The 27,862-nt window shown below is 42.1% G+C and overlaps 1 protein-coding gene and 1 pseudogene across 1 annotated transcript; both read left to right on the top strand.

The window, feature by feature from the left end:
• Positions 1-1,563: 1,563 nt before the first annotated feature.
• Positions 1,564-3,706, top strand: LOC147893067 (uncharacterized). Its single transcript, XM_087387225.1, has 2 exons — positions 1,564-2,553; positions 2,652-3,706. The coding sequence occupies exons 1-2, from the start codon at positions 1,975-1,977 to the stop codon at positions 3,324-3,326; spliced, it is 1,254 nt and encodes a 417-aa protein (XP_087243351.1). The 5' UTR covers positions 1,564-1,974; the 3' UTR covers positions 3,327-3,706.
• Positions 3,707-9,472: 5,766 nt separating this feature from the next.
• Positions 9,473-10,282, top strand: LOC147893066 (uncharacterized; annotated as a pseudogene).
• The last annotated feature ends 17,580 nt before the right edge of the window (positions 10,283-27,862 follow it).

Genomic DNA, 27,862 nt, shown 5'->3' with positions numbered 1-27,862 from the left:
CACAAATGACATTGGCTTATATTTACACGGATTCTTCACTATGTTGAGGGATACATGTCCACAACAACATGTTTACATATCTGAAGTTACTAATTGAACGTTGCATGAGAGTTCATGTTTGTTGAGTATAAAGGAACGATTCTTTGAGCACTAGAGTGTATATCGAATAGAATAGTTTGAGCATTTTGGAGGATAATAGGACTATTCTTCATACCTTTCTTGAAGCATCGCTTTGAGGGTAGTACTTCGAATGGAATATATCAAGTTTATTTCATGTTTATTTCCTTTGAGGGGCCTGGTTTAATAGTAAAGATGAGCATTTGTCTTACCTAATTTGATTTAGAGAGCTCAAGGCACCTTATGCTTGGTACTCAACTTTGTTCTTCATTCTTGGTTGATTTGTCATGGTTTGAAAGTGTAGATAATAAGTTTACTTTGCCTTTTCAATTGAGAGCTACTTTGTCTCAATATGAGTCCCTATTGAGAATCTTATAAGAAATAAAGAATTATCTTATTAGTAATACATAATCATCTTTTCTGCATTTGCTATGAGTAGGTCCCCCTTGCTAGATTTCTTCCTTTGCTTTCATGACTTTATTTTATGTTCATATCATTGCTTATAGCTTTCATGTTATACAGTAGATGGGTAACGTGAGGCATCCCTAATATGTCTCCCTCTATTGATAGTATTTTAAAGTTATTCCTTTCTTTTGCACAAAGTGTGATTGGATGGAAAACAGAAGAAGAAAGAAAACACAATGGAAATTAGTGTACTCGACCTCCACCCTTGGACATGTCTACTCTTTCTTGTGACTTTTTAATTTTTACCCTTTTCACTTTCACTCGAATTATTAATGTCTCATTAGCAAGCTTGAATGCTAGAATTGTGCCTTTACCAATAGAGCTTAAACGATGAACCCTTCCTCTCACAACATGCACCAACCCCATGCGACTCATGTTTAGGTCTCATTCACTCACTTGAGATTGGCTCTTAAGTCTAGAGAGAGAGCCTCACAAGGAGAGCTTGGTTCTCAAGTCTAGAGAGAGAGCCTCACAAGGAAAGAGGTTGTGGTTTTTGTTTTTTTCACCCAATTACACTGTGCCTCCATATACCCTAACTCTCATTATTAGATGGCACGAGTGAAGAACACTGCTAGACCCACAGGACGCCACCTCCACCCTTCCTCCTCTAGCTTCACCACCTCCATGGCATCTACACACACAAACCTATCTGGGTCTGATGGTGCCTCATCAAGCTCTTGTGAGCCCTCCCCCAAATCTTGTGAGCCCTCCCCCAACTCTCAGTTCAAGTTAGCTGAGAATGAACGAGAATCCTATGGGCACATGATCATCAAGCGAATGCATGCGATGACTGGTGAAACCATATGGCGATTATCCCTTAATGTAGAACTCTATGGAGAAGAGCAAGGGAAGTGATACCGGGAGAAGATGGAGAGGTCGATGGGAAGCGAGCGCATGGAGGAGAGGTAGCTAGCTATAGAAGTGATGCCAAGAGGAGAGAAGAGAAGAGAAGATGCAAGAGGTCCATGGGAAGCAAGGCATCACTTTTGTAGAGTCCGTTCAATTGGTACCTTCCCTTCCGAGTAATGAAGCAAATGCCTTAGGTAAAGATTTACTCGCCTTTGTTTGTCACATACATATTACAAAACCCCTTCCTCCTCCTCCTCTTCCATTGTATCCTGCCCTTTGTTGCCTTTTCTGGAGCTTCAAGATCGTCCATTGCACCTTCCTCTCATCGCTCTTCCAATCCTTTGCATGCTTTCAAGCTCCTGCAGCAGGCGATTGGCGAGAGAAAGAGAAAATTCACCCGAATGTGATTGGGAAAGGAAGAAGAGGAGGATCGAAGGATGCAATCTGCAGCCTTTTCATGCCGCCTGAACGCACCCAGATCCGATTGCTAATCGCTATCATCTGTAGTAGTGCGTAATTTGAAATCAGACGACGCGAAGCTCGATGGGTTTGGCTCAATCCTTCCTCAAGCAGCCGGAAGAGCAGGAGCAGGAGGGGGGCGGAGAGGAAGAGGAGCAGCACAACGACGGAGAGAACGCAGCCGTGCGCCAACGCCATGGAGACGTGGAGCTTCAAGACAAGAAGGTAGATATGATCGACGAGCTCGAGCAGGAGCCAGAGTTGGTTCCTTTTGCGTCTTCGGCATCTCCTTCTTCCCCCCAAGTGTCCTCCGTCACAACCCCTCACCTCGGTCCTGCGGTGCGAGTTTGGGATCCAGGCCATGTGCTCAGCCCTGCACCCGTCCGGGGTCGGGACTTCACCGGTCGCGCTCACATTCCCCCTGGTGCATTCGTTGGAGACGAGATTTGCACCGAAGTTTATCTCATCAGAAGCGGAGAAAGTAATCTGAGCGCATTACCTGAACTCATTGGGGGCCGCAGTCCCTCTGCAATGTTGACGCCAGAGGGGAAGAGGCAAGCGCGGGCGCTCGGGGTTTTCTTGCTATCTCATGGTTTGCATTTCGACGCTGTCTTCACCTCTCCGCTAGAACGGTGCAAGCAAACGGCTGTTTCTGTTTGCCAGGTAAGGCTAGATCTGAGCTCAATTGTGTTATGCTTGGTTTCCTTCGTTACTATGACAATGCCATGAGGGTCTAATTCAACATGGGTTGGATGTTTCAGGAAGTAAACTTTCCCCAGGATAGAATCCAGTTTGGGGATGCTCTAGTGGAGATGAGCCAAGGACTATGGGAAGGGCTCCGCAGGTTTGAAATTTACACGGCTGAGCTGCTCAACGTCATGTCAAATTCACATCTCGATTTCCACGCCCCAGGAGGCGAGTCTCAACGCCAAGTGGAATTTCGCATTGTAGAGTTTATCAACAATGTGGTGCTCCCAAAGGCAGTGGAAGCCAATCTACACAAAGATGCCAGCTTGTATTTCATAAAGCAAAGCAAATCAAATTCATTAATGCAGGTTCACCCGCTCGATGATGCCGATGAAGCGAAAGCGTCTGGAGCGGTGATGCCTCTGGCTAAGCATAGCAATTTGTTAGTGAAAGGAGCGGGAAAGAGTAGGCTCCACATATCATCTAATGGGGCGGGTGCCACTGTTGCCGCTGGACAACAAAGTTGGCTTGAACAAAAGGCTGCTCCAAGAGCACCTCCATATTCTGTAGCCATATTTTCTCATGGAATGGCCATAAAATGCCTTCTGCGAGCACTTTTGGGGTCCGATTCGCATATGACTGATCATTTATGCATAGACAACACATCCATGACCGTGTTAAGGCATTCAACATACCACGGATGGCAAATTCAACGGGTTAACGACACAGCACACCTCCGTCTATTGTGAATACAGTGATGGTTTTGGTCTTGGAGCAAATGAAAGCATCTCTGGCCTTTTTGGCATTGAAGACCTGTCCCTGAAGCATATGAGCCCCCACGTGTGTTGCTTGTGCCTTTTCACCCAAAGATATTAACTTTTGTAAATTACACATTCTTTGTAGGACATGGTGATCTAACATTATGTGGACTTGTTGGGTTATTCTACTTGTCAATGCTTAAGGCATTATTACTTCAATGCAGATAGACTCTGCAAATACTGTATCTAAACACACTGGATTTTGAAGTGTGCTATAATACTTCCGTTATAAGACTTTGGGAAGTGACAGCATCATAAGTAACTGGCGTTCATGTCCTACCTTTGTTGCTTATTCCTTACTCATTTTTCTTTTTTGGGCTCTCTTTTGTGGCTTGTACCGTCTTTGCGTCTAATGTCCAATTGAGTTCTCAATCTTGTATAGTTTGCCCAGTGTTTATCTGGAAGATGAAAATTCAGGTATGTTCAAATTTAATCTTGCTTTTAGAATGTATTAGTCTAGCTTTCACAAACTTTAGCTTCCTTTGTTTATGGAAAGGTTGCCTGACATGTACAAGACACTTGGTTGACCTTCATTGTTTGGGTAGCAATTGGTTCTGGATGGCTTTCAGCCAATCTCAAAGATTGCATTAGATACTGATGCTCTCAATTTTTATCTCCATCTTACTGTCAACCTTGTCTGTCATAATGCAGCCACCAGCATACTATCTGCTCGGTTTTGCTCTCCTTACTGGTTGCACTCTTGGAATGGCCCTGCTTTGCATTAATGCAAGGCAGCGCAGCACCAAGGTTAGTTGCTTTGCTGTGATGTTAACAGGACCAACGTGTTGTCTTATTTGCACTTTTTGATGTTTTCTCTGAGAGTTTCTCCGTACGTGTGGCTTCTCAATTTAGCTGCTTTTTTCACGGCCTCCTTGTCGTCTTTGGCTGCCATGGAGGAGATCAAATCCTGTGCAAGGGCTTAAACACATGGTTATCTTCAAATTGCAGCTTCCATAAAAACTGGAATATTTTTCGGACGGAGGATGAAATACATAATACATGGATGCTATTTCTTCCCATAAGAATTGTGATTTTTGTATATAGCTAAAATAGAGATTTACAAAGATGTACAGGGCATTAGTTGCTGTATTTAGTTCCTTAATCTGAGCATGTTATTTTACTCTTTTAATAACCTTTTTTTTCATCGGAGATATATATAGGTTTGGGGAGGGAGGGTTCATGGTAGCTTTTGATTCAGGTAGACTGGTTCGTAGAGAAGGGTTTTTGCAGTTCCCATTGCTTGCCAGCTCTTAGGGTGGGAGCACCTGTGCATTTGGTTGGTGTGCCCTGGTCAATGTCACCTTTCCGTCCTATATTTATAAATCTCACGCTTTTTTGTTTAGGCATCTTGACTTTGTTTTCTTCTTTGGATACTTGTGGAGATTTTGGCGGAGCTAAGGCTTCTGGTCTCCCATTTTGCACTGGTATGCCCTGGTCAATGTCATCTTTCCGTCCCATATTTATAAATCTCACGTTTTTTTGTTCCGGCATCTTGACTTTGTTTTCTTCTTTGGATGCTTGTGGAGAGCTAAGGCTTCTGATAAAGTGAACCTTGATTTGGGTTCTGGCCACTGCAATCTGTCCTATGTACTTTGGTGCTGGGTTTCATGTCCTCAGTGCCATTGTAGAAGTGTATAACTTAAGTGCCGGAGGCATATCTTATGTTAGGGAGCTGCAGCAGTTGTTGAGAGTGTTGCCTCAGCACATGAGTTTTTGGCCAGCATCTTTTTTTTGCAAATCCCCAATTTGTGGCACATCTAGTGGGCAGTACTTTGCTGTAATTCTCTGCTGTTGTTCAGCTTGTCTACTTTGAGAGTCTTGCCTAGCGCCTTGTACCTGCAAGTCATGCGTGGACAGCAAGGAACTGTTGAGAAGGTGTTGCAGGCAGCAAGCAACGGAGTAGCCTCCTATCTCGTCTTCTCCCCCCACCCCCGAAAACCCCCCCACAACAAACCCCTTACCTTTTACATCCCCACTAGGATGTAACCAGCTATGACATGGTCTTGGACTAGACCTGGGGAGTCAGGTTGGGGTCAGCGTGGGGTCTAGCTAAGGGTTAGGACTAACCTAGGGCTAAGACCTAGCAGAAGCGGTCTAGAAGAGCTGGCCTAGCTTCAGGTGTGGCTAAACTTGGGTGGAGTGTTCCCCAGCTAGGGCTGAGCCAAATATAGCCTAGGTAGCCCTAAAGTAGGAGTCACTAGCTATAGATGGCCAAAGCCACATAAAGGAGGAGGCCTAGCCTATAAGTATACGCTAGGGGATCAGTTGATGGGGTCCTGAGGATGCGATCCTCAGTGACCAGTACCTGCTGGCCAGCGAGGGGAAAGGGCTCGTGGTATGGGATGCAAGTCTGGACTCTGAGGCTGGCTGGTTCTCTCCAAGTGGTTTAGACCTCTAGCTCGGGGGTAGCTCACCAACCAGGTCTAGGGTTGACCAGACCTGGTGAGGGACGTTATAGTTGATATCAGAGTCACTCCATATCAGGAAGATTCCTACCTCATACTCTGAGGGGAGTCTCTCGTCCGTGGTATGCTAGAGATGGATAGGGCCTTGGCACCTTCATCTTCCAAGTTTGCGCTAAGCTTTGGAAAGCTTGTGCTTGGAGGGTAGGATATTAGGCGAATCCCTTTAAGCCTTTCCTATGCTTGCGCAAGGGAATCCTAAACCTGTGAATAGGGATGGGACTTCATGATGAGTGCAAGTTTGGAGAAACTCCTGGGATAGGCTTCGGATAAGCCATGCGAATCCCTGAGAGCCTTGGATCACTCCTAGGTCTAGCAATAGACTTGCGCATGACAAGAAGGGGTGACAATGATTCATTATAGATCTTCTTCTACAAGGTTTAGGGTGTTTCTGGAAATCTTTTTCCATGAAGACTAGTCACCAACCTTCTCGGAAAAAAAAAACATCTAGGTTATGGAGGCGATATATGGGACTAGTTCATGCTTGTAGGGTGACCTAGAAAGGGGTTTGATACACCTAAACATCAGCCTACAGTCTGGGAGTAGTTTCGGCTGGCTGTTCTCTCCCGAATTCTAGAGAAGAGGATCATATGTGATTAGGTTTCCGGCTGATGCAAGAATGGCGTGTTGCCCTAATATTGTGCGCACATGAGATGTATAAAGCCCTAATCCTAAGGTGAATCAAGGGTCTAGATCGTTTTCCCTATGGGTCTACTTTGAGCTTGTGCTTTGATGATAGGGCTTTAGAAATTCAGGATTCAATCGCAAGTTCGGGGACAGGGGCCTAATTTTGCCAGTCCTATTTCGGAAGCCCAGGATTGTGTTTGAAGCATTCTCTATTATGGGAGATCACTTTTTATATCCCCCCAGCAATTTTCGGACTTGCTTTAATGTCAAAAGCAGATCTGTTGAAGCCAGAAAAAGAAAGAAGAAAAGGCGACAGGATGGCATGCTAGATGAAGGCAGTGCAGGATCTCTCTTCTTGTGAGTCGATGCCTTGTGGCTCTCAAAAAGCCTCCCGCAGTTATTGCTGTTTCAATCTTCTGCTTCAACTCTATAGAGATGGTGATTTGGATTCTCTCTGAGCAAACTTCGGAAGATTTCAGGCCATATTCCAGGTATTTGCAGCTCTATCATGAAGCTGATCTCCTGGGTGTATGATCGGATCGGTGCCTGTTTTAGGAGGCTTTGAGAATAAAAGATCCTATATTTGGGACTATTTATGGCTTCTTCCTCTTCATCCTTGAGGGGGCGGTAGCAAATTAGTCTTTGTCATACTGCAGGGAATCACAATCACAATCATGGGCATGTCCTTCATCATTGCAATTTTAGTCCTTTGCATCTATGTTATGAGGGGCACCTACCTCATGCTCTTGGGCAGGCTGTGGCTTTGACAGGCATGAATTAAGTAGAATTGGCACTCTAATTGCATCACCATATGAAAAGGTCAAGCTATCGACTATAATGAGATAGCCAATTAATACTCATCTCTGACCTTAGGTCATCGAAGGTGTCATCGAAAGGTTTGATGAAGTTGAAGAGAATGAGTAGCTCAAGAACAACCCAAACCTATTGAGCCTATTTAAAATCAATGTGGTGACAATTATGGAAAGTATCAATTGCCACATGACACCTCATCTGAGTCAAAAGACGATCTCATAGAGTTGTACTAAAGATTATTGCGCACACTGATCTTGATGGCTAATCTCAACATCTAAGAGCTCATTCAGGTGAAAGGAGCCTCTGAATGGGAACTTTAGTAGTCTCGAAGATCTGAGGAGGATAACCTATCCGACCTCAATGTCGGGACAGAGGCTGACCCCCATATGATCTGGGTAAGCCCACAATTAAGCCTACAATTCCTATCAAAATTGCAAACACTACTGACATAAAGGGCATCAATCCACATTTCTAACGTGTTAACCACATGGGTTGACACTGCCACATTTTGCACCTTCCGTAGTGTAGGATTTTGCTAGAGTTTCCTTGGAGCCATACTGGCCCAAGAGGAATGTAAAACTAAGAACAAAGTGGCAAGAGGTTGAAATGGAAGAGAAAATAGGGTTGGTCCTCTCTTCAAAGTAGTGGCATGTATAAAAGGCCAAAAGTCAAACTTTGGACTTCAATTGTTGATTGCAAAGTCTGAGAAATGGAAGCCCTCTCCTTTTCCAAGAGTGGTGTCTTGTGTTTCTCTTGTCTCTTGCCTTTGTGAATGCCTCTCTTCCCCCTTACCCTCTCTTGCCTCTTGCTTCCCATCCCCTCTCCCTCTCCCTTCTCCCTCTCCCTTCTCCCCTCTTCTCTCCCCCTTCATGAGGATTCAGATTTGCAACAACTCTAGGAGCCATCACAGTCACACCTATGCTTCGTCGTGCTTGCATAGCTCCCACAAGGAGTAGCTTGGAGCAGGAGGTTCCATAGGCATTCCTTCAAGATCCTCACGACACATGAGTCACCGTTAGACTACACATTTTTGGCACTGTTGTCGGGGAGTTCAAGTTATCCTTTTGCTTGCATGTTCCTTCTCTCGTTATCTTCCCATTTTCGACCACTTAGAAGCTTAATGAAAGGTGGCTGGTTTTTGGAGTAAAGGAAGGGAGTGTGTGCAAAAGAGAGTGAGGAAGAGAGAGGAAAGGAATTTGAGTACTTTGTAGTTGTTTTTTGAGTTGTCCTGAGTGTGGGAATTCAGGAAAGGTTAGTTTGTAGCATGCTAAGCTTTGTGTGTGCTCAAATCTCAAGGAAAAAGCTCCACAATGATGTTTTTGGGGAGAGGTTCAAGGTCTTGGGAATGGCAAATAGTCCCATCCTTGAAAAACACATCAAAAGTGCCCATTTTTTGTTGTTTCTTCTTTCTTCTGCTAGGTAGGGTACATAGGATAGAAGAGAAAGTCAAAATGTACTCCAAATCCCCTGAATTTCATTGGCGGTGCTTCCCAAGACAGGACACAGAATTTGAGCTAATTCAGCATCTGGATGATGAGATAATTCAATGGCATTGAATTAGCAGTAATTTAGCACCATTGAATTAGTTGCCAGCTACCACGTGCCAAATTATTAATGGGGAATCCAAGGCCCAAGTCAACCCTTAATTTAGTGTTTCTTAATTTAGCGCCGTTGAAATATATCAGTGCCACTGAATTAGACGTACTTCAATGTTGCTGAATTAGCTAGTCAACTCACACTGGGAACTGGAGATCTAGCCTATCACACCGGTTGACTAAGTTGGAACTCATTTATCAACCTTACCCATAATAAGAATGACTGAACTGGAATTTCACAATTTGCTAAAGAGAAAAATCAAATTGCAATCTAAATTTTGGAAGAAATCACAGGATTAGGGAAGTGATTAAATCATTTGGGCACGCATTATGTAAAGATTTACTTGCCTTTGTTTGTCACGTACATATTATTGCCCTTTGTTGCCTTTTATGGAGCTTCAAGATCGTCCATCGCAGCTTCCGCTCATCGCACTTCCAATCTGTTGCAAGCTTTCAAGATCTTGTGGCAGCAGATTGCTTGCATCCATCCTCCTCTTCTTCCTTTCCCAATCAAATTCGGATGATTTCCTCTTTCTCTCGCCAATGGCAGCCTTTTCATGCCGCCTGAACGGACCCAGATATGAATGCTAATCGCTATCATCTAAAGTAGTAAGTAATTTGAAGCGAAGCGTGATGGGTTTGGCTCAATCCTTCCTCAAGCAGCCGGAAGAGGAGTAGGGAGCTTCAAGACAAAAAGGTAGATATGGTCGACGAGCTCGAGTAGGAGGTCGGCATCCCCCCAAGTGTCTTCCGTCACAACCCCTTAGCTTGGTCTTGCGGTGCGAGTTTGGGATCCAGGCCATGTGCTAAACCCTACACCCGTCCGGGTCGGGATTTCACCAGTCGCACTCACATTCCCCCTGGTGCATTCATTGGAGACGAGGTTTGCACCGAAGTTTATCTCATCAGAAGCGGAGAAAGTAATCTGAGCGCATTACCTCAACTTATTGGGGGCCACAATGCCTCTACAATGTTGACGCCAGAGGGGAAGAGGCAAGCACGGGCGCTCGACGATTTCTTGCTATCTCATGGTTTGCATTTCAACGATTCTCCTCTCCGCTAGAACGGTGCAAGCAAACAGCTGTTTCTGTTTGCCAGGTAAGGCTAGATCTGAACTCAATTGTGTTATGCTTGGTCTCCTTCGTTACTTTTCGGAGACATGACAATGCCATGAGGGTCTAATTCAACATGGGTTGGATTTTTCAGGAAGTGAACTTTCCCTAAGATAGAATCTAGTTTGGGGATGCTCTCGTGGAGATGAGCCAAGAGCCAAGGACTATGGGAAGGGCTGCGCAGGTTTGAAATTTACACGGCTGAGCTGCTCAACGTCATGTCAAACATAAAGCAAAGCAAATCAAATTCATTAATGAAGGTTGACCCACCCCAATGATGCCAATGAAGCGAAAGCATCTGGAGCTGTGATGACTCTGGCTAAGCATAGCAATTTGTTAGTGAAAGGAGTGGGAAAGAGTAGGCTCCACATGCCACTGTTGCCTCTAGACGACAAAGTTGGCTTGAGCCATAGTTGCAAATTTCACCTTGTGAAGTTTTCGTCCAAGGTGCAGCCTACTCGTATTGCGATAATTCTTTCTATCTTAAATGGTGTGTTACCCTATCAGCTAGATTTAGATGCTCGTTTGGGAGAGACTAAAATGAAATGTTTAGATTTCACAAGCAGTTGTAGCTTGAATGAAGAGATTTTGGACTAGTTTTTTATTAGCCTTCTCCTTTAGTGCTAGCCTTCGTCATGGCTGAGTCTGCCCTTCACCTTCGGAGTGCTGACAGAAACTCAGTACAAAGACTCTGTATAAATGGATGCTCAAGTATGTGTGGGTGTGTGGATTTGTATGTGTGAGAGCATATTTGTATACTATGGTCTACACCCACTGTTGGGCGCTGATGACGTCAGTGGGGATGTGATAGTAGCTAGTCCCTGCTATGCGTGATGGATTTTATGGTTTTCAATCTAATAAGTGACTATCGTGAGATTGAAACTGCACTATGTTGCAGGATGAGTTTGGGAATGTTCCTAGATTCATCTAGGTATATTTTCTCACGGAATGGCCATAAAATGCCTTCTGCAAGAACTTTTGGGATCCAATTCACATATGACTCAACGTTTACGCATAGACAATACTTCCATGACCGTGTTAAGGCATTCAACATCCCCCGGATGGCAAACTCAATGGATTAAGGACACAGCACACCTCCATCTATTGTGAATAAAGTGATGGTTTCGGTCTTCAAGTAAATGAAAGCATCTCTTGCCCGTTTTGGCAATGAACTTCCTATTCTTGAAGCATATGAGCCCCATGTGTGATGCCTGTGCCTTTTCACCCACAGATATTTGCTTTTTTTAATTACACATTCTTTCTAGGAAATGGTGATGTCACACTATGTGGAATTATTGGTTTTTCAACTCGTCAATCGTTAAGGCATTATGACTCAATGTAGATAGACTCTGCAAACAGTGTATCTAAACACATTGAATTTTGTAGTGTGCTATAATACTTCGTTATAAGAATTTGGGAATTGACAGCATCATAAGTAACTGGCGTTTCATGTCCTATCTTTGTTGCTTATTCCCTACTCATTTTTCTTTTTTGGGATCTCTTCTGTGGCTTGTACCGTCTTGCGTCTCATGTCTTGCACAGGCGAACAGAGATTTTATATGTTTTCAATCTTGTATAGTTTGCCCATGTCTTTATCTGGAAGATGAAAATTTAATCCTGCTTTTAGAATGTAGTAGGCTAGCTTTAACAAACTTCAGCTTCCTTTGTCTATGGAAAGGTTGCTTGACATGTACCTGACATTTGTTTTGTCTTGCTGTGGGAAGAGACGCTTGGTTGACCTTTGTTGTTTGGGATGCCCTTCAGCCAATCTTAAAGATTGCATTATATACTGATTCTCTCATATTTTTATCTCCATTTCACTATCAACCTTGTGTATCATAATGTAGCCCCCAGTGTACTATTTGCTAGGTTTTTCTCTCCTTGCCGGTTGCACTCTTGGAGTGGCCTTGCTTTGCATTAATGCAACGCAGCACGGCAACAAGGTTAGTTGCTTTGTTGTGATGTTAACATGACCAAATCGTTGTCTTATTTGCATTTTTTGATGTTTTCTCTGAGAGGTTCTCCGTACATGTGGCAGCTCACTTTAGCTACTTTATTAATAGCCTCCTTGTCATCTTTGGCTGCCATGGAGGACAACGAATTCTGCGAAAGGGTTTAAACATATGGTTATCTTTGAAGTGCAGCTTCCATAAAAACTGGAATAATTTATCAGAGGAAATACATAATAAATGGGATGTTATTTCTTCTCGTAAGAATTGTGATTTTTGTATAGAGCTAAAATAGAGAATTACAAAGATGTATAGTGTATTAGTTGTAGTATCTAGTTCCTTACTCTGAGCATGTTATAGTCTACTCGACCGAATACTTGTTGATTTTTTTAAATAAAATATTTCTTGATTATTTGCTGCTGTAAGCGTATACAGTTTCTGGTCTGTAGCCAGGAAGCTTATATCCACTTGAGGAGAGGTAGACGGTTGTGAATTTGTAGAGAATCTTGTTGCTAAGGCTGCAACTTTGCCGTCGAATCTTCTTGAGAAGAGGTTGGCGGGGGTCTCGTTGTTGAGGCTGGCATTTCTTGCTATCCTGCATTCATGTTGGATGGGATTGGACCTGGCTCATTGAACTTGTAGACAGTTTGTATGAAAGTGTGATATTTGTGCATGAGGAGATGGCTGTGATGTTTGGCGGGGGCCTCGTTGCTGAGGCTGCAGACTCTTTTATTGAATCATCTTGAGATTTGGCATAGATTCTTCTCTTGCTTGTGAATTCATTACATGCTTTGAGAGTATGGAATGAAAGTCTGTGATACTATTATTGATGCAATCTAGTATGTGCCTATGCAAAATCGTGTGAGTGCACGTGATCTGTGGACTAGGTAGGGACTAACTAGATGCTTATTTGTGGAATTTCATAGGGCAACTAAGACTCAATCATCCCTAGATGGAAATTGATTAGGTTTACCTATATGTGCAAAAACGTGTATATGCCAGTGAGTGTGAGTGTAACAACCTAGTGCAAACTATATGTGCAAAAATGTGCATATGCTAGTGAATGTGCATGTAACAATCTAGTGCTAACTATTGAAGACTTGGGGTTTCCAAATCTTCATTATTGTCGAGGATGGCTTGCATGTTGATGTAGTAGCACTTCAATCGGCTCCCATTTATGGTTGTGTTGAATTGGACTCCATCCAATGTTTCTAGCAGCACAGCTCCGATGGGATTCATTTTTCTTACTCAATAGGTTCCTTGACCTAGATACTTGAGTTTTCCCTTGTGGACTTTGGCATTGTATAGATAGCAAGACCAGGTCACCTTCCTTGATGTCTTTGGATTTAAGATTTCTATCAAACCATGCCTTTGCTCTGTGTTATTCTATTGTCATGGCATGGTAGTCGACTAATTTGGTCTCTGCATGCTTCTCCAATTGATAGAGTATTTCTTTCAAGGATGCATGATCTCCCATGCGTTCCTGTACTTCTATGCATAGGCTTGGTATTACAAATTCTAGTGGGACCATAGCTTCAAGGCTGTACACCAATTGAAAAGATGTATTCCCTGTACTGACCTTGAGTGTGCTTTGGTATGCTCATAAGGCTGCATTTAGTTTCTCTGCCGAATCAGAACACTATGGTTCTACTACTAAGGATTGGCGTGATCTCATGAGGCATTACAGATCTTCTTAAAACCTGGTCCTTGCCCATGTTGTATAGTTGTCTCTTGTAATGAGTTGATAGGGTGCAGCTTTTAAAATTAGTTTTCTGGCATCCACTGCTTTCATTTTAGGGGGTGGTCTTCCTGCCATTAAGTACCCAATGATATCTGCACAACGATCTAGAACAACATCTATTTCAAATAGTGTGGCATCTGGCAAGTCATCTTCTATTCCAGTGGCTTCTTCTCCCGACTTGACGTGAGACATGTGATTGGCAATGTAGTGTTGGGAACCTTTGTGGACCACTATTTTGAAATTGAATTCTTGAAGCAAGCGTAGCCATTTGGTTATTCGTCCTATTGTACACGGATAGTTCACAAGATAAAGCAATGCTTGATGGTCGGTGTAGAAGACAGAGTCATTTGCCCAATAGATCGTGTCAAAATTTCTAAACACTATTGTGGTGGTATAGTTGATTTGTGCATCATTGAGTTGTCAACTGGCAAAGTAGAATGGGTAGTCTTTCTTATTGTCACCAGGTTGACAAATCACACTCCCAATTGCATACTTGGATCCATCAGTATGAACATGAAAATCAATATCCCAATTGGAAAATATAAGGATGGGTGCTATGATTAGGCGCCACTTTAAAAGCTCAAAGGCTTGGTTGCACTCTTCTATCCATAAGAATTCCACTAATAATGTGTAAAGTGGTCTGACTATCATGGTATACCATAAGATAAATCTTTTATAATAGCCAGCATGTCCCAAAAAGACCTGTACATCTTTGGAATTTGTAGAAGGAGGAAATTCCATGATGATTTTGACTTTGTCCATGTCAACTGCAATCCCATATTGAGAAACGATGTGTCCCAAAACAACTCCGTGGGTGACCATGAACTGGCATTTTGTTGGATTTAGGGAGATGCCATACTCCTTGCATTTGATTAGAACTGCTTCAAGACATTTGAAGTGGTCTTTTTTGGTCGAGTGGATTCACAAATCGTCCAAGAACACCTATAGAAACTTATTCAGAAATGACTTGAAAGTTGTGAATAGGACTCTCTCGAATGTGGCCGGGGCATTACAAAGGCCAAATGGCATGACTCTTTAGGCAAATATACCCAATTCTATAGCAAATGCTGTTTTTGATTGGTCAGTAGGAGCAATTTGCACTTGGTTATAACCACTAAAGCCATCCAAGAAGTTATATATCTCTGATCTAGCCTGCTTTTCCAACACTGTTTCTGTTAAGGGCAGGGGATAGTGATCCCGTATTGTGGCAGCATTCACATTCTTTAAGTTAACGCATATTCTTAGCTTCTTGTTGCATTTAGGCATGATGATGATGGGTGAAACCCAATCAATGTGCTCTATCTCATAGATGAATCCGGCATCTAAGAGTTTTTCTAGTTCGTCATAGAACATGGTGCCATATTTTGGATTTGTTCAATAACGTCCACATACCCTAGGGTGGGCATCTTCCCTAATAAGTACTGCCACTTCTGGTAAAATTCCCTTCATTTCCTTGTATGACCATGATAGGAAGTCTTGGTACTCCATTAGGAGTGCTTTGAGCTTTGTTTCATCTTCCCGTGTAAGATGTTTCCCAATGAATACCATTTTTTATTCCGCCCCTTCAAGGGCGAGGTTTATTGTGCCGGTCCCTCATAGATTGGAGTCTTTATCGGTTTCTTGCACATCAAAATCTCTTACTGGTCTTGGCATTGCTATGGGGACACTCCCACTGGTGTAGTTCTTGAAGTACTCTAGTACTTCACGAAGATCAGCCTCTGATGGCGTTGAACTAGCCTAACATGGCTATGGGCACTGGGTGGCATAGTATCATCAACCAATTTTTTAGGCTCTTGTGGACTTTCTTTTTTGGAACTCTCATGATCAAGCTTCATCCGCATATGTGTCTCACAGAGCTGCTGAGCTTCAAGCATTCACGCACGCTCAGCTAGATCACCCGTGCTCTGATACCAGTTGAGAGTGCACTCAACGGAAGCAAGAATGGAAGAGGGAGAGAGAGAGAGACAGAGAGCCACACAAGTTTTGGTGGGTGCAGAACCACCCTAATCTTCTTTTTCATTCATTTATATATGTGTTTGAGTATTGTACATAACCGGGGTAAAGGCACAATGACCTTTAACCCCCACAGTTCAGGTGATAGGGTAATAGGACAGGACATACAAAAAACATTGGTATGCACTATGTGCTTTACTTAAAATTTACAAACGCGAGAGACATAAATTTAGTGAAAATTATGAATGCAATAATGAGAGTTGTCAATTTTTTGGAAAAGCCATCGATTTTCTTTGCCGCTTTTCGGATGTACACCTCACCAACTTGTGGCCCATAAATGAGTGCAAAGAGGCCCAAAATGGCTGAAAAAAGAAAAGGAAAAATGGCTCGCTAGCAAGTTTAGTATTGTGGATTAAGAAATGGAACCACTTGACATGCTTATGAGCCTCATTGCAAGATTTTTATAGTGAATGCAAAATGATGAATAGTGTGAGATTTATTCAAAGAGCATTGCACATGTATGAATTTAGTTTTTTCTAATGCATCCATTTATGGTGAACTAAGCTATAAATTTCACCAAATATAAAAACTCTAAGACCACCATGCACTGGCTCCATAAGTCTAGAGTACATTTTCTCAAAAGAGTTTGCCTTTTCCACTAGGAGGTCTAGGTACCATTCTGAGGCTTCATTGGTTAAGGCCATGGGGAACCATGCGACCTTGGTTTCATTGGATTGGTCTCCTCCAGCTCGACATATGCAGCATCAAAATGCTGGAGGGACCTTGTTGGATCGCCCCGGCTATTGTATTTGGGAACTTTGAGTTTACCCATGGGGCATCTGCCTTGATTGTAATTGTTGCGGCCAAAATTATTATGAGGGTTAAAGAAATTGTTTTCATCTTCTTGGAGTTCAAGGTCACCATTATCGCGACGGCAATCTGCCATGTTGTGTAATGAGTGAAAGGGATTGGCTGAATTTCAGGAGGGGAATTCAAGGCAAAGGGTTATTGGAGGTGTTGGCCAGAGCGTAGTTGCCTATAAATTTGGTGAGAGGTGGGACGGGTGCCTCTTCCGCAAGGGTGGGTGTTGAGTGTAGGTGTGTTAGGGGGGTTAGAGATGCGTTAGTATGGTAGGGACCATTGTGTTAATAATGCATCTAGGATTGTCCCAGTGAGTGTGGAAATGTGCCGAAATCATCAATCGGAGGTCATAGTGGAAATTTATGAGCAAATTAGTGCGAAAAGGGGCCCACACAGGGGTGCAAATTAGCGAGTTCTAGGCATGCCTAAATGGTGTGCAATGGCATGGAAAAATGTTCCATCGCTGGTGTTTTCGTGTGTGAAATCCTAGCTCAATCGGGGTCCATTTGGGTCCAAAATGAGTGAGTTACGGTCTCTAAAAGTTGTGGTGAATTAGCGGTAAAATTAGGCCTTTTTTAGGGGGGCTCTTTGACCTAAAGTGTGGTGTGAATGGCCTTTAGTTTGAAGAACCAACTAATTGATACTAGTTTAGTTACTCTAACATGCTTTGGTTCAACTAACCTAACTAATCGATCTAAGCATGATGGAGGTAGACAAGAGGTAGAGACAATGGCACAAGTATGAAGGCAATGAGCAATTGATTCATTCATAGAATGGAGTACATATAGACAACTGGCCATGAGTAGGTGGAATCTAGATCCACAATCATCTCAATCAAGAAGACTACTAATGTCTCCTAGAATCTCTCAATCACACAACACACTCCTATATTCACTCAATCACACCTACTGACTAACACATCATCAGTCACACCTGACTCAAGCACACCTACACACACACACACATGTGTTCACACACACTCACATGATCACTCACAACCATAGACCTTGGTATGATCCATTTCATCAATTTGTCCTTCATGATCACTTGCAACGCTCTCCCAAGTCTTTCTTGATGTAACAAGATTGTTGAGGGAGAATGGATGGTGGGTGGATTGCTAGGTTATCGCTATGAGAAGGGCTCAAAATAACTCATCGATGAGGATAGGAGTAGGGTGTGGCTGATGGAGAGGGAGGAGGGTCTTGCGTAGGGCTCGGAATGGGGAACACGATGGAGGTAGATGTGTAAGAAGAAGAATGAGGAGGTGTGCTAATGTTTGCTTGGTGTGTGAATTATCTAATAATCAAATTCCTGAAGTACTTTGCATAGTTCTCTATGCCAGAAGTGACATTCTCCTTTACCTCATAGGGAGAATGGCGCTAGTGCCATTCTCCATATTCTTAGAGGGAGAATGCCACAACAATTACATTGTATATAATGAATGAATTTCTTGGAATTATTGATGCATGGAAGGAGAGAGGGACAAATACTACAAATGAAACATGACACCAAAAATATGTACATTGTTGGAAGTGGTATCAAGAGAGAGCAACTTTGACGTCAAGGATGTTGGAATGAATGATGCAAGAAAGGAGAAAGAGACAATTAATACACAAGAGAACATGCCATTGGAAATGAGGACAACTACAAGCAACCTCATTGGCAATATATTTTTGGAAGTGGTGTAAAGAACTAGAAAGTGTGAGGTCAACTCAGATCTTGGTGATGTTGGAATCAGCGATGCTTCAAAGCAAGCGGAGACAACTACTAGACAAGAAAACATGCCATCAGAATTGTGGACAACTACAAGCAACCTCAATGGCAATGCACTTTTGGAAGTGGTGTCAAGAGCTAGCAAATATGAGGTAAAATTGGATCTTGGTGATGTGCCAAACATAACTAAACACAAAGCACAAGGGAGCTTGGAGGAGTCAAGGTGTAGCAACTTTGCAGAGAGTCCAAATGCAATCTATCCAATTCCATCGTCCTGGGATAAGCCAAGGATGACTGTGATATTGGACTTGAATGGCTTACGATTAACACATTGCTTGTTCCCTTGCTACAAAAATTTAATGTAGGTATTTGGTCAACATCAATGGAGCATAATGTCATTGAAATGGTAGAAAATCTTCAAATATATGCAAAGGAAAACCTCCCTTTCTTTGTTATATGGGCTCAGCAGGGATGCTACTCTTATAGTAAGAGGAGAATAAATAGGCCCAACAAGGTTGGTGTTGAGACTATGTTCAAAACCTTAGCAAAAATATCGCATGCATTTGGATGTGATGCTAGGAGGACAATACTTATTGACGACTCTCCATACAAGACTTGTATTAATCCTCCATCAAACCTCATCCAGGAAGTTCTTGAAGAATGGAGTGATTAAAATCGTCAATAACAGAATATAATACAGGAAAGCTTCCTCTTGCACACCAAGGGCGAGGGCTAGATGTGATAAGAGAGAATTAGAGGGTGCATTCCATATGCCAAGTCATGGTGGTGGTGAATTATTTCCTCAACTTAACATGTCACAAATAAATATGCTAAGGACTGCTCCACCCATGGATAGTATGAGTGCTATGAAAGCTTCTCATATGGCTATAAAACTAGGGTCCAAAGGTCGCTATATCAAGAAGCACATTTCTAAGGCCTTTCTAAAGAGACTTCTAAATGCATATTTTCCATGAAGGTACATATGCCAAATTTTCATTTGATTTTGTCTCAAGTTACTGTAATGTCTTTGTGCTAATTGGGTTGTCATTTGCCATGCAGACAGATATACTTTAAAATCTTGTCTAAGTATGTATGTACCAGGACATGATCCACTTGGAACACCAAAATTTCCTATCCCCATTAAGAAAGTTTCGGATTAAAAATGTGGATTTTGATGTGCATGAGTCAACTATTATAGGCACTAGCCATGGCTTATTTGTGCATGATTTCATTAAGAGAGGGACTACTATTCTCCATTACGAAGGTGACAAATATGTGTATCGAGATTGGAAAGACTTGTGTGAAGTTAAGACCAAGGCTAAAGAAGTACTCTATCCAAGAGGACCCTTATGTTACTATGGAGGATATGGTGTACATTATTGGTGATGTTCGACATGGTAATGTGGCCAGGTTTATCAATAGCTGTAGGAATACAAATTCAAAGCCAAATGTTTGTTATGTATTTCCCCCTTATTTACCACCTTGGTCCATCTCCACAAGGAGAGATGTTGCAAAATATGGACATTTGTGTTGAAACCATAGACGATAAATGTGCAGGAGAGGAGCTACTTGCGATCTATGATTTTTTATAAATGATATGTAATTATTTGAACATTCAAGACTATCCAATTCATTTTTTCTTACAAGTTATGTCATCCTCATAGGTCACCATATGGGGTGTCTTTATTGTGGCAAAGTTGGCACCCATTGACACATTTGCAATTGACACAAATTTTGGAAAAGAAAATCATAAACATTACATATAATAGATGAGATCGAGTCAAACATCCATAGCATTTTTTCAAAATTGATGACATTCTGATTATTCTCACTTAAGAGAGAGTGGCACTAGTTCTCATGATTCTCTCTATAAAAAATGGCACTTCAGCTATTCCTCCAAGAGAGTAGATTAAGAATGGCGCCAGTACGACTCTCTCTTTTGTGAAATAATGGCACTAGATCCAATCTCCAAAATAACTTGTAACTTGAATTGAAAAAAAAATTCATGAACAAATATAGCAATAAAAAGGTAGGAATACTTACATCTCGATTTTGGTGATCTGCACGACCTTTCACAACGCTTGGGGCTAGCTTATTTGGTCGCCCAAACGCAATCCATTGGGACCTTAAATGCTGCAAGATATCAATGTATGGTTGGTTCTTTAGAACTGTTTGAGCCTCCATGTTAGCCATCGATGATATCTTGCAGTTCACACTAACCAGAGCATTGACAACAATGTGCGACTTCCTCCTTGTATTGAAGCTCTTCCTTGCAGCAAACACTTCTCCTTGTGGTGTAATTTCCACGAAAAATTTTGCTGCAAGTATTGAGTGCTGGCCTGCAAGAATCCAATAATTATATTCCCGCAATCTTTCCTTTTGTACCTCATCCTTGCACATTGGATTTGAGTGCATGAGGAATGGCTTGAGATATGTGCATGTTGCCGGGTGTTTTGACATAGTAGCAAATTTGTGGACCAATTCATTTACATAGGAAAGAGTCAAGGTTATGTACACATATTGACTTGGTGCTTTACGGCAATTCACAATTGAAATCGACACCTCAAGATCAAGCCCAAACGGGAAGTACTTTGCATAATCCATAAATTCTAACAAGCTAGTATCCTTCTTCTCAAAATTTTCAACTTTCTTTTGAATTGCTTTATAATCAATATTCTTCAAAGATTTCTCGTGTGGCGCTATTCTATCTATCTTCTATTCCAGACACATTTGGCTTGTCCCCGAGAGTGCTTGTATCCACAATTATCTCTTTGTCAATTCCAATTGTGTCTAACGCCTTCTCTTTAGTCATTCCAGTGCTAGATAGTGGACTTGACTCTTTCTCCTCGTCCTTCTCTTTGCATTTTTCTTCAATTCTCTTGAATTTCTTTGATCTCTTATTACTCATGGCATTATCGTCCTTTAAAGTCTTTAACACTGCAAAAAAGGCATCCAAATTTGAGTGTTGTTTAAATTTTCATGGTCAATGGTCCAACCCTTAGATTCCATCGAGTCATCCATATTGGATATCATGCTGGCATTGTCATAGCAAGTGGGATCCAAAAGGTACACAGTGCAACCACCGGGACAAACCTCAAGGCAATATTTTTCTTGGACTTTAGCTTCCACTATCTCTTTAACCACCCCCACATCTTCGAATGAAGTTTCTAGGAGATTAACAAAATAATGGATCTTCTTGAACCGTTGCAGTTCACTACTGAATATATCCAAAAACCATCCCTTTCCAACAGAGATTCCATCAAAAGTTGTCACCTATGAAACCTTTCTCTTTCCTTTAGCCATTCCTGCATGTGCAATTAGAGAGAATTATATTTAAATAAAGTGAAAATCCCATCATTCTGGGAGAGATTTGTACTACTAATAGTCTCTAGAATATGATTTTGAAATGTCAAAGACATTTGGTTGATCTGTTTCCATCTTTTTTGGCATGGCATTGCTACCAATCTACTTAATGTTGACATAGCATGAGATTGCCAAACTAATTGGTGCCATCTAGATGAGATTGGCACCAGTGCCATTCTACACAGACTCACATGGATAATGGCACCAGTGCAATCTGTGGAGAATGGCATTCGTGCCATTCAGATGAGATTGGCACCAGTGCCATTCTACACAAACTCACATGGAGAATGTCACTGGTGCCATCCTAATCCACGAGACTTTCTAGAGAATCCTAATCCATGAGACTTTCTGGAGAATGGCACTGGTGCCATTGTATCAAAAATATGATGTATAAATTTTTCAATTTAGCATGGCACCACTACCAGTCTACTCCTTACATGTTTTAATGTGAATATGTTATAGCACGATTTCTCCTTGGAATTTCCATTTTCCACAAACTCTCATGGATTAGCATGGCACCAGTGATGCCATTCATATGAACAAACTCACATGAGGGATGGCACCAGGGCCATTCTCATCTAGGAAAGTTTGTAGAGAATGGCACTATGGCCAATGTCTAAAAAATGTTATTCATAAATGTTCCACATCTGTTTCCATCTTTCTTTTAGCATGGAACTACTGCCAATCTACTTAACATTAACATTAACATAGAATGAGCGTGCCAAACTAACTTAGATTGTGGAGAATGGCATGAGATTGGCACTAGTGCCATTTTCCACAAACTCTCATGGATTAGCATGGCACTAATGATGCCATTCATATGAACAAACTCACATGAGGGATGGCACGAGGTCCATTCTCATCTAGGAAAGTTTGACATAGAATGAGAGTAAAAAACTAAAACAGACTAGTATGGAGAATGGCATTGGTGGGCAATGCTGTGATTCTCTATGTGACTGACACCAATGAGACTGGCACTAGTGCCATTCTATACAAACTCACATTGACAATGGCACTAGTGGTATTGTAATCCATGAGAGTTTGTGGATAATGGAACAGTGGCATAAATGATCCACATCTATTTCCATATTCCTTTTAGCAGGGCACTACTGCCAATCTACTTAACATTGACATAGAATGAGAGTGCCAAACTCACTGATGGGCACCAATGCTATTCTACACAAACTCACATGGATAATTCTTTAAAATCTAAACTTCAGTGGATGCTGATGTGATTCTCTGTGTGACACACACCAATGAGATTGGCACCAATGACATTCTTATAAAGAATTGCACCACTGCTATCCTAATCCATGTGAGTTTGTGTAGAATGGCATTGGTGCCATTGTATCAAAAAAATCATGCATAAATCTTTCAGTTTAGCATGGCACCATTGCCAATCTACTCCTTACATATTTTAACGTGAATATGTTGTTATAGTATTTCTCCTTGCAACATCCATCTCAATATATACCATAGCCAATCTCACTAGTGCCAGTCACATGAAAAATGGCACCAGAGTCATTCTCTAAAATCTAACCTCTAGTGGGCACTCCTGTGATTCTCTCTGTGATTGACACCAATTATATTTTACATATCTTTGGGGGTCTAGCCTGGGTAGCCTTGAGAGTTTGTGGAGAATGGTTCTGTGCTGTTTTATCAAAAAATCATGCATAGATCTTTAAGTTTAGCATGGCACCGATGCCAATCTACTCCTTACATGTTATAATGTGAATATGTTATTACAAGATTTATCCTTGCAATCTCTATTTCAATATATACCATAGCCAATCTCACTAGTGACAATCACATAAAAATTGGCATGAGAGACATTCTCTTAAGTCTAGCCTTCAGTGGACACTGCTATGATTCTCTATGTGGTTGACACCAATGAGATAGGCACTAGTGCCATTCTAATTTAGATTGTGGAAAATGGCATCGGTTCCATCCAAATGAGATTGGCATAAGTGATGCCATTCATATGAACAAACTCACATGAGGGATGGCAACAGTGCCATTTTGATAGAGAATGGCATCAATCCCATTCTAATCCTTGAGAGTTTGTGGATAATGGCACTATGGCCAATGTCTCAAAAATGTTATGCATAAGTGTTCCACATCTGCTTCCATCGTCCCAATTAGCTTGGCAGTACTACAAATTTACTTAACACTGACATAGACATAGAATGAGAGTGGCAAACTAGTTCAAATTGTGAAGAATGGCTTGAGATTGGCACCTTTGCCATTCTACAAAAACTCACATGGAGTAGGATGGCATACGTACCTTTGAGTTTGTGTAGAATGACACTGGTGCCATTGTATAAAAAATATCAATGAATAAATCTTTCAGTTTAGCATGGCACCACTGCCAATCTTCTCCTTACACGTTTAATGTTAATATGTTGTTAGAGGATTTCTCCTTGCAACCTCCATTTCAATATATACCATAGCCAATCTCACTAGTGTTAGTCACATGAAAAATGGCACCAGAGCCATTCTCTAAAGTCTAACCTTCAGTGGGCACTTCTCTAATTCTCTATTTAACTGACATTGAATCTACCTATGGTGGTTGATCTCCCTCATAGCGTGAAGGTTGAGGTGCCTAAAAGGATGTTTAGCATGGCACTGCTACCAATCTACTTAACATTGACATAGAATGAGAGTGGCAAACTAATTCAGATTGTGGAGAATGGCATGAGATTCGCACCAGTGCCATTCTATACAAACTCACATGGAGAATTCTCTAAAATCTAACCTTCAATGGGCACTAATGTGATTCTCTATGTGATTGACACAAATGATATTGGCACCAGTGCCATTCTAATCAATAAGAGTTTGTTGATAATGTAACTGTGGCCATTATCTAAAATCTAACCTTCAGTGGACACTAATGTGATTCTCTGTGTTGCTAACATAAATGAGAATGGCAACAGTTCCATTATGATAGAGAATGGCACCAGTGCCATTCTAATCCATGAGAGTTTGTGGATAATAGCACTGTGGCCAATGTCTCAAAAATGTTATGCATAAATGTTCCACATCTGCTTTCATCTTCCCTTTTAGCATGGCGGTACTACAAATCTACATAATACTGCAAATCTACTCCGTATATGTTTAATGTGAATATGCTATTACAGGGTTTCTCTGACAGAGAATGGCACCAATGCCATTCTAATCCATGAGAGTTTGTGGATAATGGCACTGTGCCAATGTCTCAAAAATGTTATGCATAAATGTTCCACATCTGCTTCCATCTTCCCTATTAGCATGGCACTGGCACCAATCTACTTAACACTGACATAGACATAGAATGAGAGTAGCAAACTAATTGAGATTGTGGAGAATGGCTTGAGATTGGCACCTGTGCCATTCTATACAAACTCACATGGAGTAGGATGGCACATGTGCCATCCCAATCCATGTGAGTTTGTGAGAATGGAACTAGTGCCACTCTATAAAAAATATCATGCATAAATCTTTTCGTTTAGCATGACATCGCTGCCAATCTACTCCTAACATGTTTTAAATTTTAATGTGAATGTGAAATTATAGGATTTCTCCTTGCAACCTCCATTTCAATATATACCATAGCCAATCTCACTAGTGTCAGTCACATGAAAAATGGAACCATAGCCATTCTCTAAAATCTAACCTTGAGTGGGCATTGCTATGATTCTCTATGTGACTAACACCAATGAGACTGGCACCAGTTCCATTCTGTTACAAACTCACATAGAGAATGGCACCAATGGTATTCTAATCCATGAGAGTTTGTGGATAATGGCTCTGTGGCCAATGTGTAAAACATGTCATGCATAAATGTTCCCACATTTGTTTCCATCTTCCCTTTTAGCATGGCACTTTTGCCAATCTACTTAACATTGACATAGTAGGAGAGTGGCAAACTAATTCAAATTGTGTAGAATTACATGAGACTGGCAACAGTGTCATTCTGTATAAAATCATATGGAGAATTCTCTAAAATCTAATTTCAGTGGGCACTGATGTGATCCTCTGTGTGACTGACACAACCAGTGCCATTCTAATCCATGAGAGTTTGTGGATAATGGCACTGTGCCAATGTCTCAAAAATGTTATGCATAAATGTTCCACATCTGCTTCCATGTTTCCTATTAGCATGGCACTGCTACCAATCTACTTAACACTGGCATAGACATAGAATGAGAGTGGCAAACTAATTCAGATTGTGGAGATTGGCACTAGTGTCATTCTCCACAAACTCTCATGGATTAGGATGGCTCCCTAGGTTCAAGGTAAAATAATTCCTATGCATCCCATTATCAAATGTTCCCACATCTATTTCTTGTAAGAAAATAATACGTCTGTGCTCAATAGATAACAGGATCTTGTATGCAAGAGAGAAAACAATATAGTATGGAGAATTAAAAATTTGATTACTGTAGAACTGATACAATAGATGGCGCTACCTCCCAACCGTGCGCTCCTGTGAAAGAAGCTTCGATGGCATGCTGGAAACAGTAGAAAACGGAGGCTGGATGCTAAGGAATGAGGGTTGCTATAGCCAGTGATGAAATGGGCTTCACGGGCTTGCTCTTATATAGCCACCAGTCGTAGTTGGTTAGGCTCAATTAGGTGGCCGACCCAGTCCACCTAAAACGGTCGACTGGGAGTCGGTCCCGAAATAGGCCACCGACCATACGATAGAACCGGTGCGCAAAACAGAGCAACTAACCTATAGTCTCCGTTCGGCCCACAGCCATCCGGGATCATCTGAGGCTCCAAACGGGCCCTGCAACCCGAGAGTGGGCTGCCCCAGAAAATGCTCCATCTACCCTCAGTGCGGTCAGTCAAGAGATGCCTTCCCGCACTTGCATGTAGCCTAGTTGGCGGTGTGCCAACTCTATTTGAAGCCATCCAGCCATCATGCCACACATGGCCCCCATCTGGTGTCCAAACAAGGACCTACCGGGTAACCGAGCTACTCAAATGCCTTCTCCTCATATGGGGGGCTTACAAGTAGAGTTAGCTGGTTCCCACGTAGTTACACGAGAGTGGAGCATTGATATCTAGCACCACCCCTCAATGTCCATCTACAAGTGAACTTACTTTTTCGGCCCAATGCCAAGTCGATGAAGATGCCTCTCCGCAAGTCTCTTCCAAGAGTCTTTGTGAAGATGTCTGCAGCATTCTCTGTAGTCGAACAGTATGCCAAGTCGACCTCTCCATCCATGATCAGCTCGCATATAAAGTGATATTGAATCTCAATGTGTTTTGTGTGAGCGTGGAGCACCGGGTTCTTTGCAATCGCCATGCAACTCTGATTGTCACATGATAACTGCGTAAGCTTGTTCTGCACTACACCCATGTCCCCCGAAATCCTCCTCAACCACACTGCCTCGCAAGAAGCAAAGCATGCAGATTTGTACTCGGCCTCAGTAGAAGAAAGAGCAACTATGGGTTGCTTCTTGCTAACCCATGACAACTCTCCAGATCCAAGTGAGAAACAGTACCCTGTCACTGATCTCCTGTTGTCCACGTCTCCTGCCCAATCCGAGTCACAGAATCCGATCAAGATGTTGCCCTTGGTATAGGTGATGCCATAATCAAGTGTGCCTTTGATGTATTTCGGCACCCGCATCCTTGCCTTCCAATGGTTCTCCCGGGGCTTATTGGAAAACCTACTTAGTACACCAATCGCAAAACTGATGTCCGGTCGTGTGTTGCACAAGTAGATCAAGCTGCCCACAAGCCTTCTGTACTTCGCTTCGTCCACCAGTGGTGATGAATCCTCGTTTGAGAGCTTCGCGTCAACCTCCATAGGGGTACCAACTGTCTTACACTCAGCCATGCCAAATGCCTTCAGTATCTCTCCAACATACTTCAGCTGTGAAATGAAGATCTGTTTCGGCTCCTGCCAAACTTCAATCCCCAAACAAAAATGCATCAATCCGAGGTCTGTCATTTCAAACTCTCTTCCTAGCAAATGCTTCATCTGCGAGATCTTCTCTTCATGGTTCCCTGTTATGACAAGGTCGTCCACATAAAGGACCACGATCATACACCTGCCTCCTTCTCTGAAATACAAATTTGCATCAGATGGGCTCCTCCTGAACCCATTTTGCAAAAAGTAGGCATCAATTCGCTGCTACCATCATGCTCGTGGGGCTTGTTTCAGCCCGTAAAGTGCCTTCTTCAGTTTACAGACTTTACCTTCTGAACCGAGGATCTCAAAACCTGGTGGTTGTTCCATGTATACCTCCCCCTTGAGATGTCCATTCAAAAAGGCAGATTTCACA

The sequence above is a fragment of the Dipteris shenzhenensis genome, chromosome 16, assembly GCF_047967505.1.
Source record: "Dipteris shenzhenensis isolate YYH24624 ecotype China chromosome 16, Dip_SZ_1.0, whole genome shotgun sequence".
NCBI lineage: Eukaryota > Viridiplantae > Streptophyta > Polypodiopsida > Gleicheniales > Dipteridaceae > Dipteris > Dipteris shenzhenensis.
The sequence above is the reverse complement of the archived record's forward strand: the minus strand, read 5'-3'. Positions and strand labels throughout refer to the sequence as shown.

What these genes read in the sequence shown, in the direction of transcription:
- LOC147893067 (XM_087387225.1), top strand. Translation starts at nt 1,975, where the DNA reads ATGGGTTTGGCTCAATCCTTCCTCAAGCAGCCGGAAGAGCAGGAGCAG. An exon ending in CGGCTGTTTCTGTTTGCCAG is followed by an intron (nt 2,554 to 2,651) that starts GTAAGGCTAGAT and finishes TGGATGTTTCAG; the next exon opens with GAAGTAAACTTTCCCCAGGA.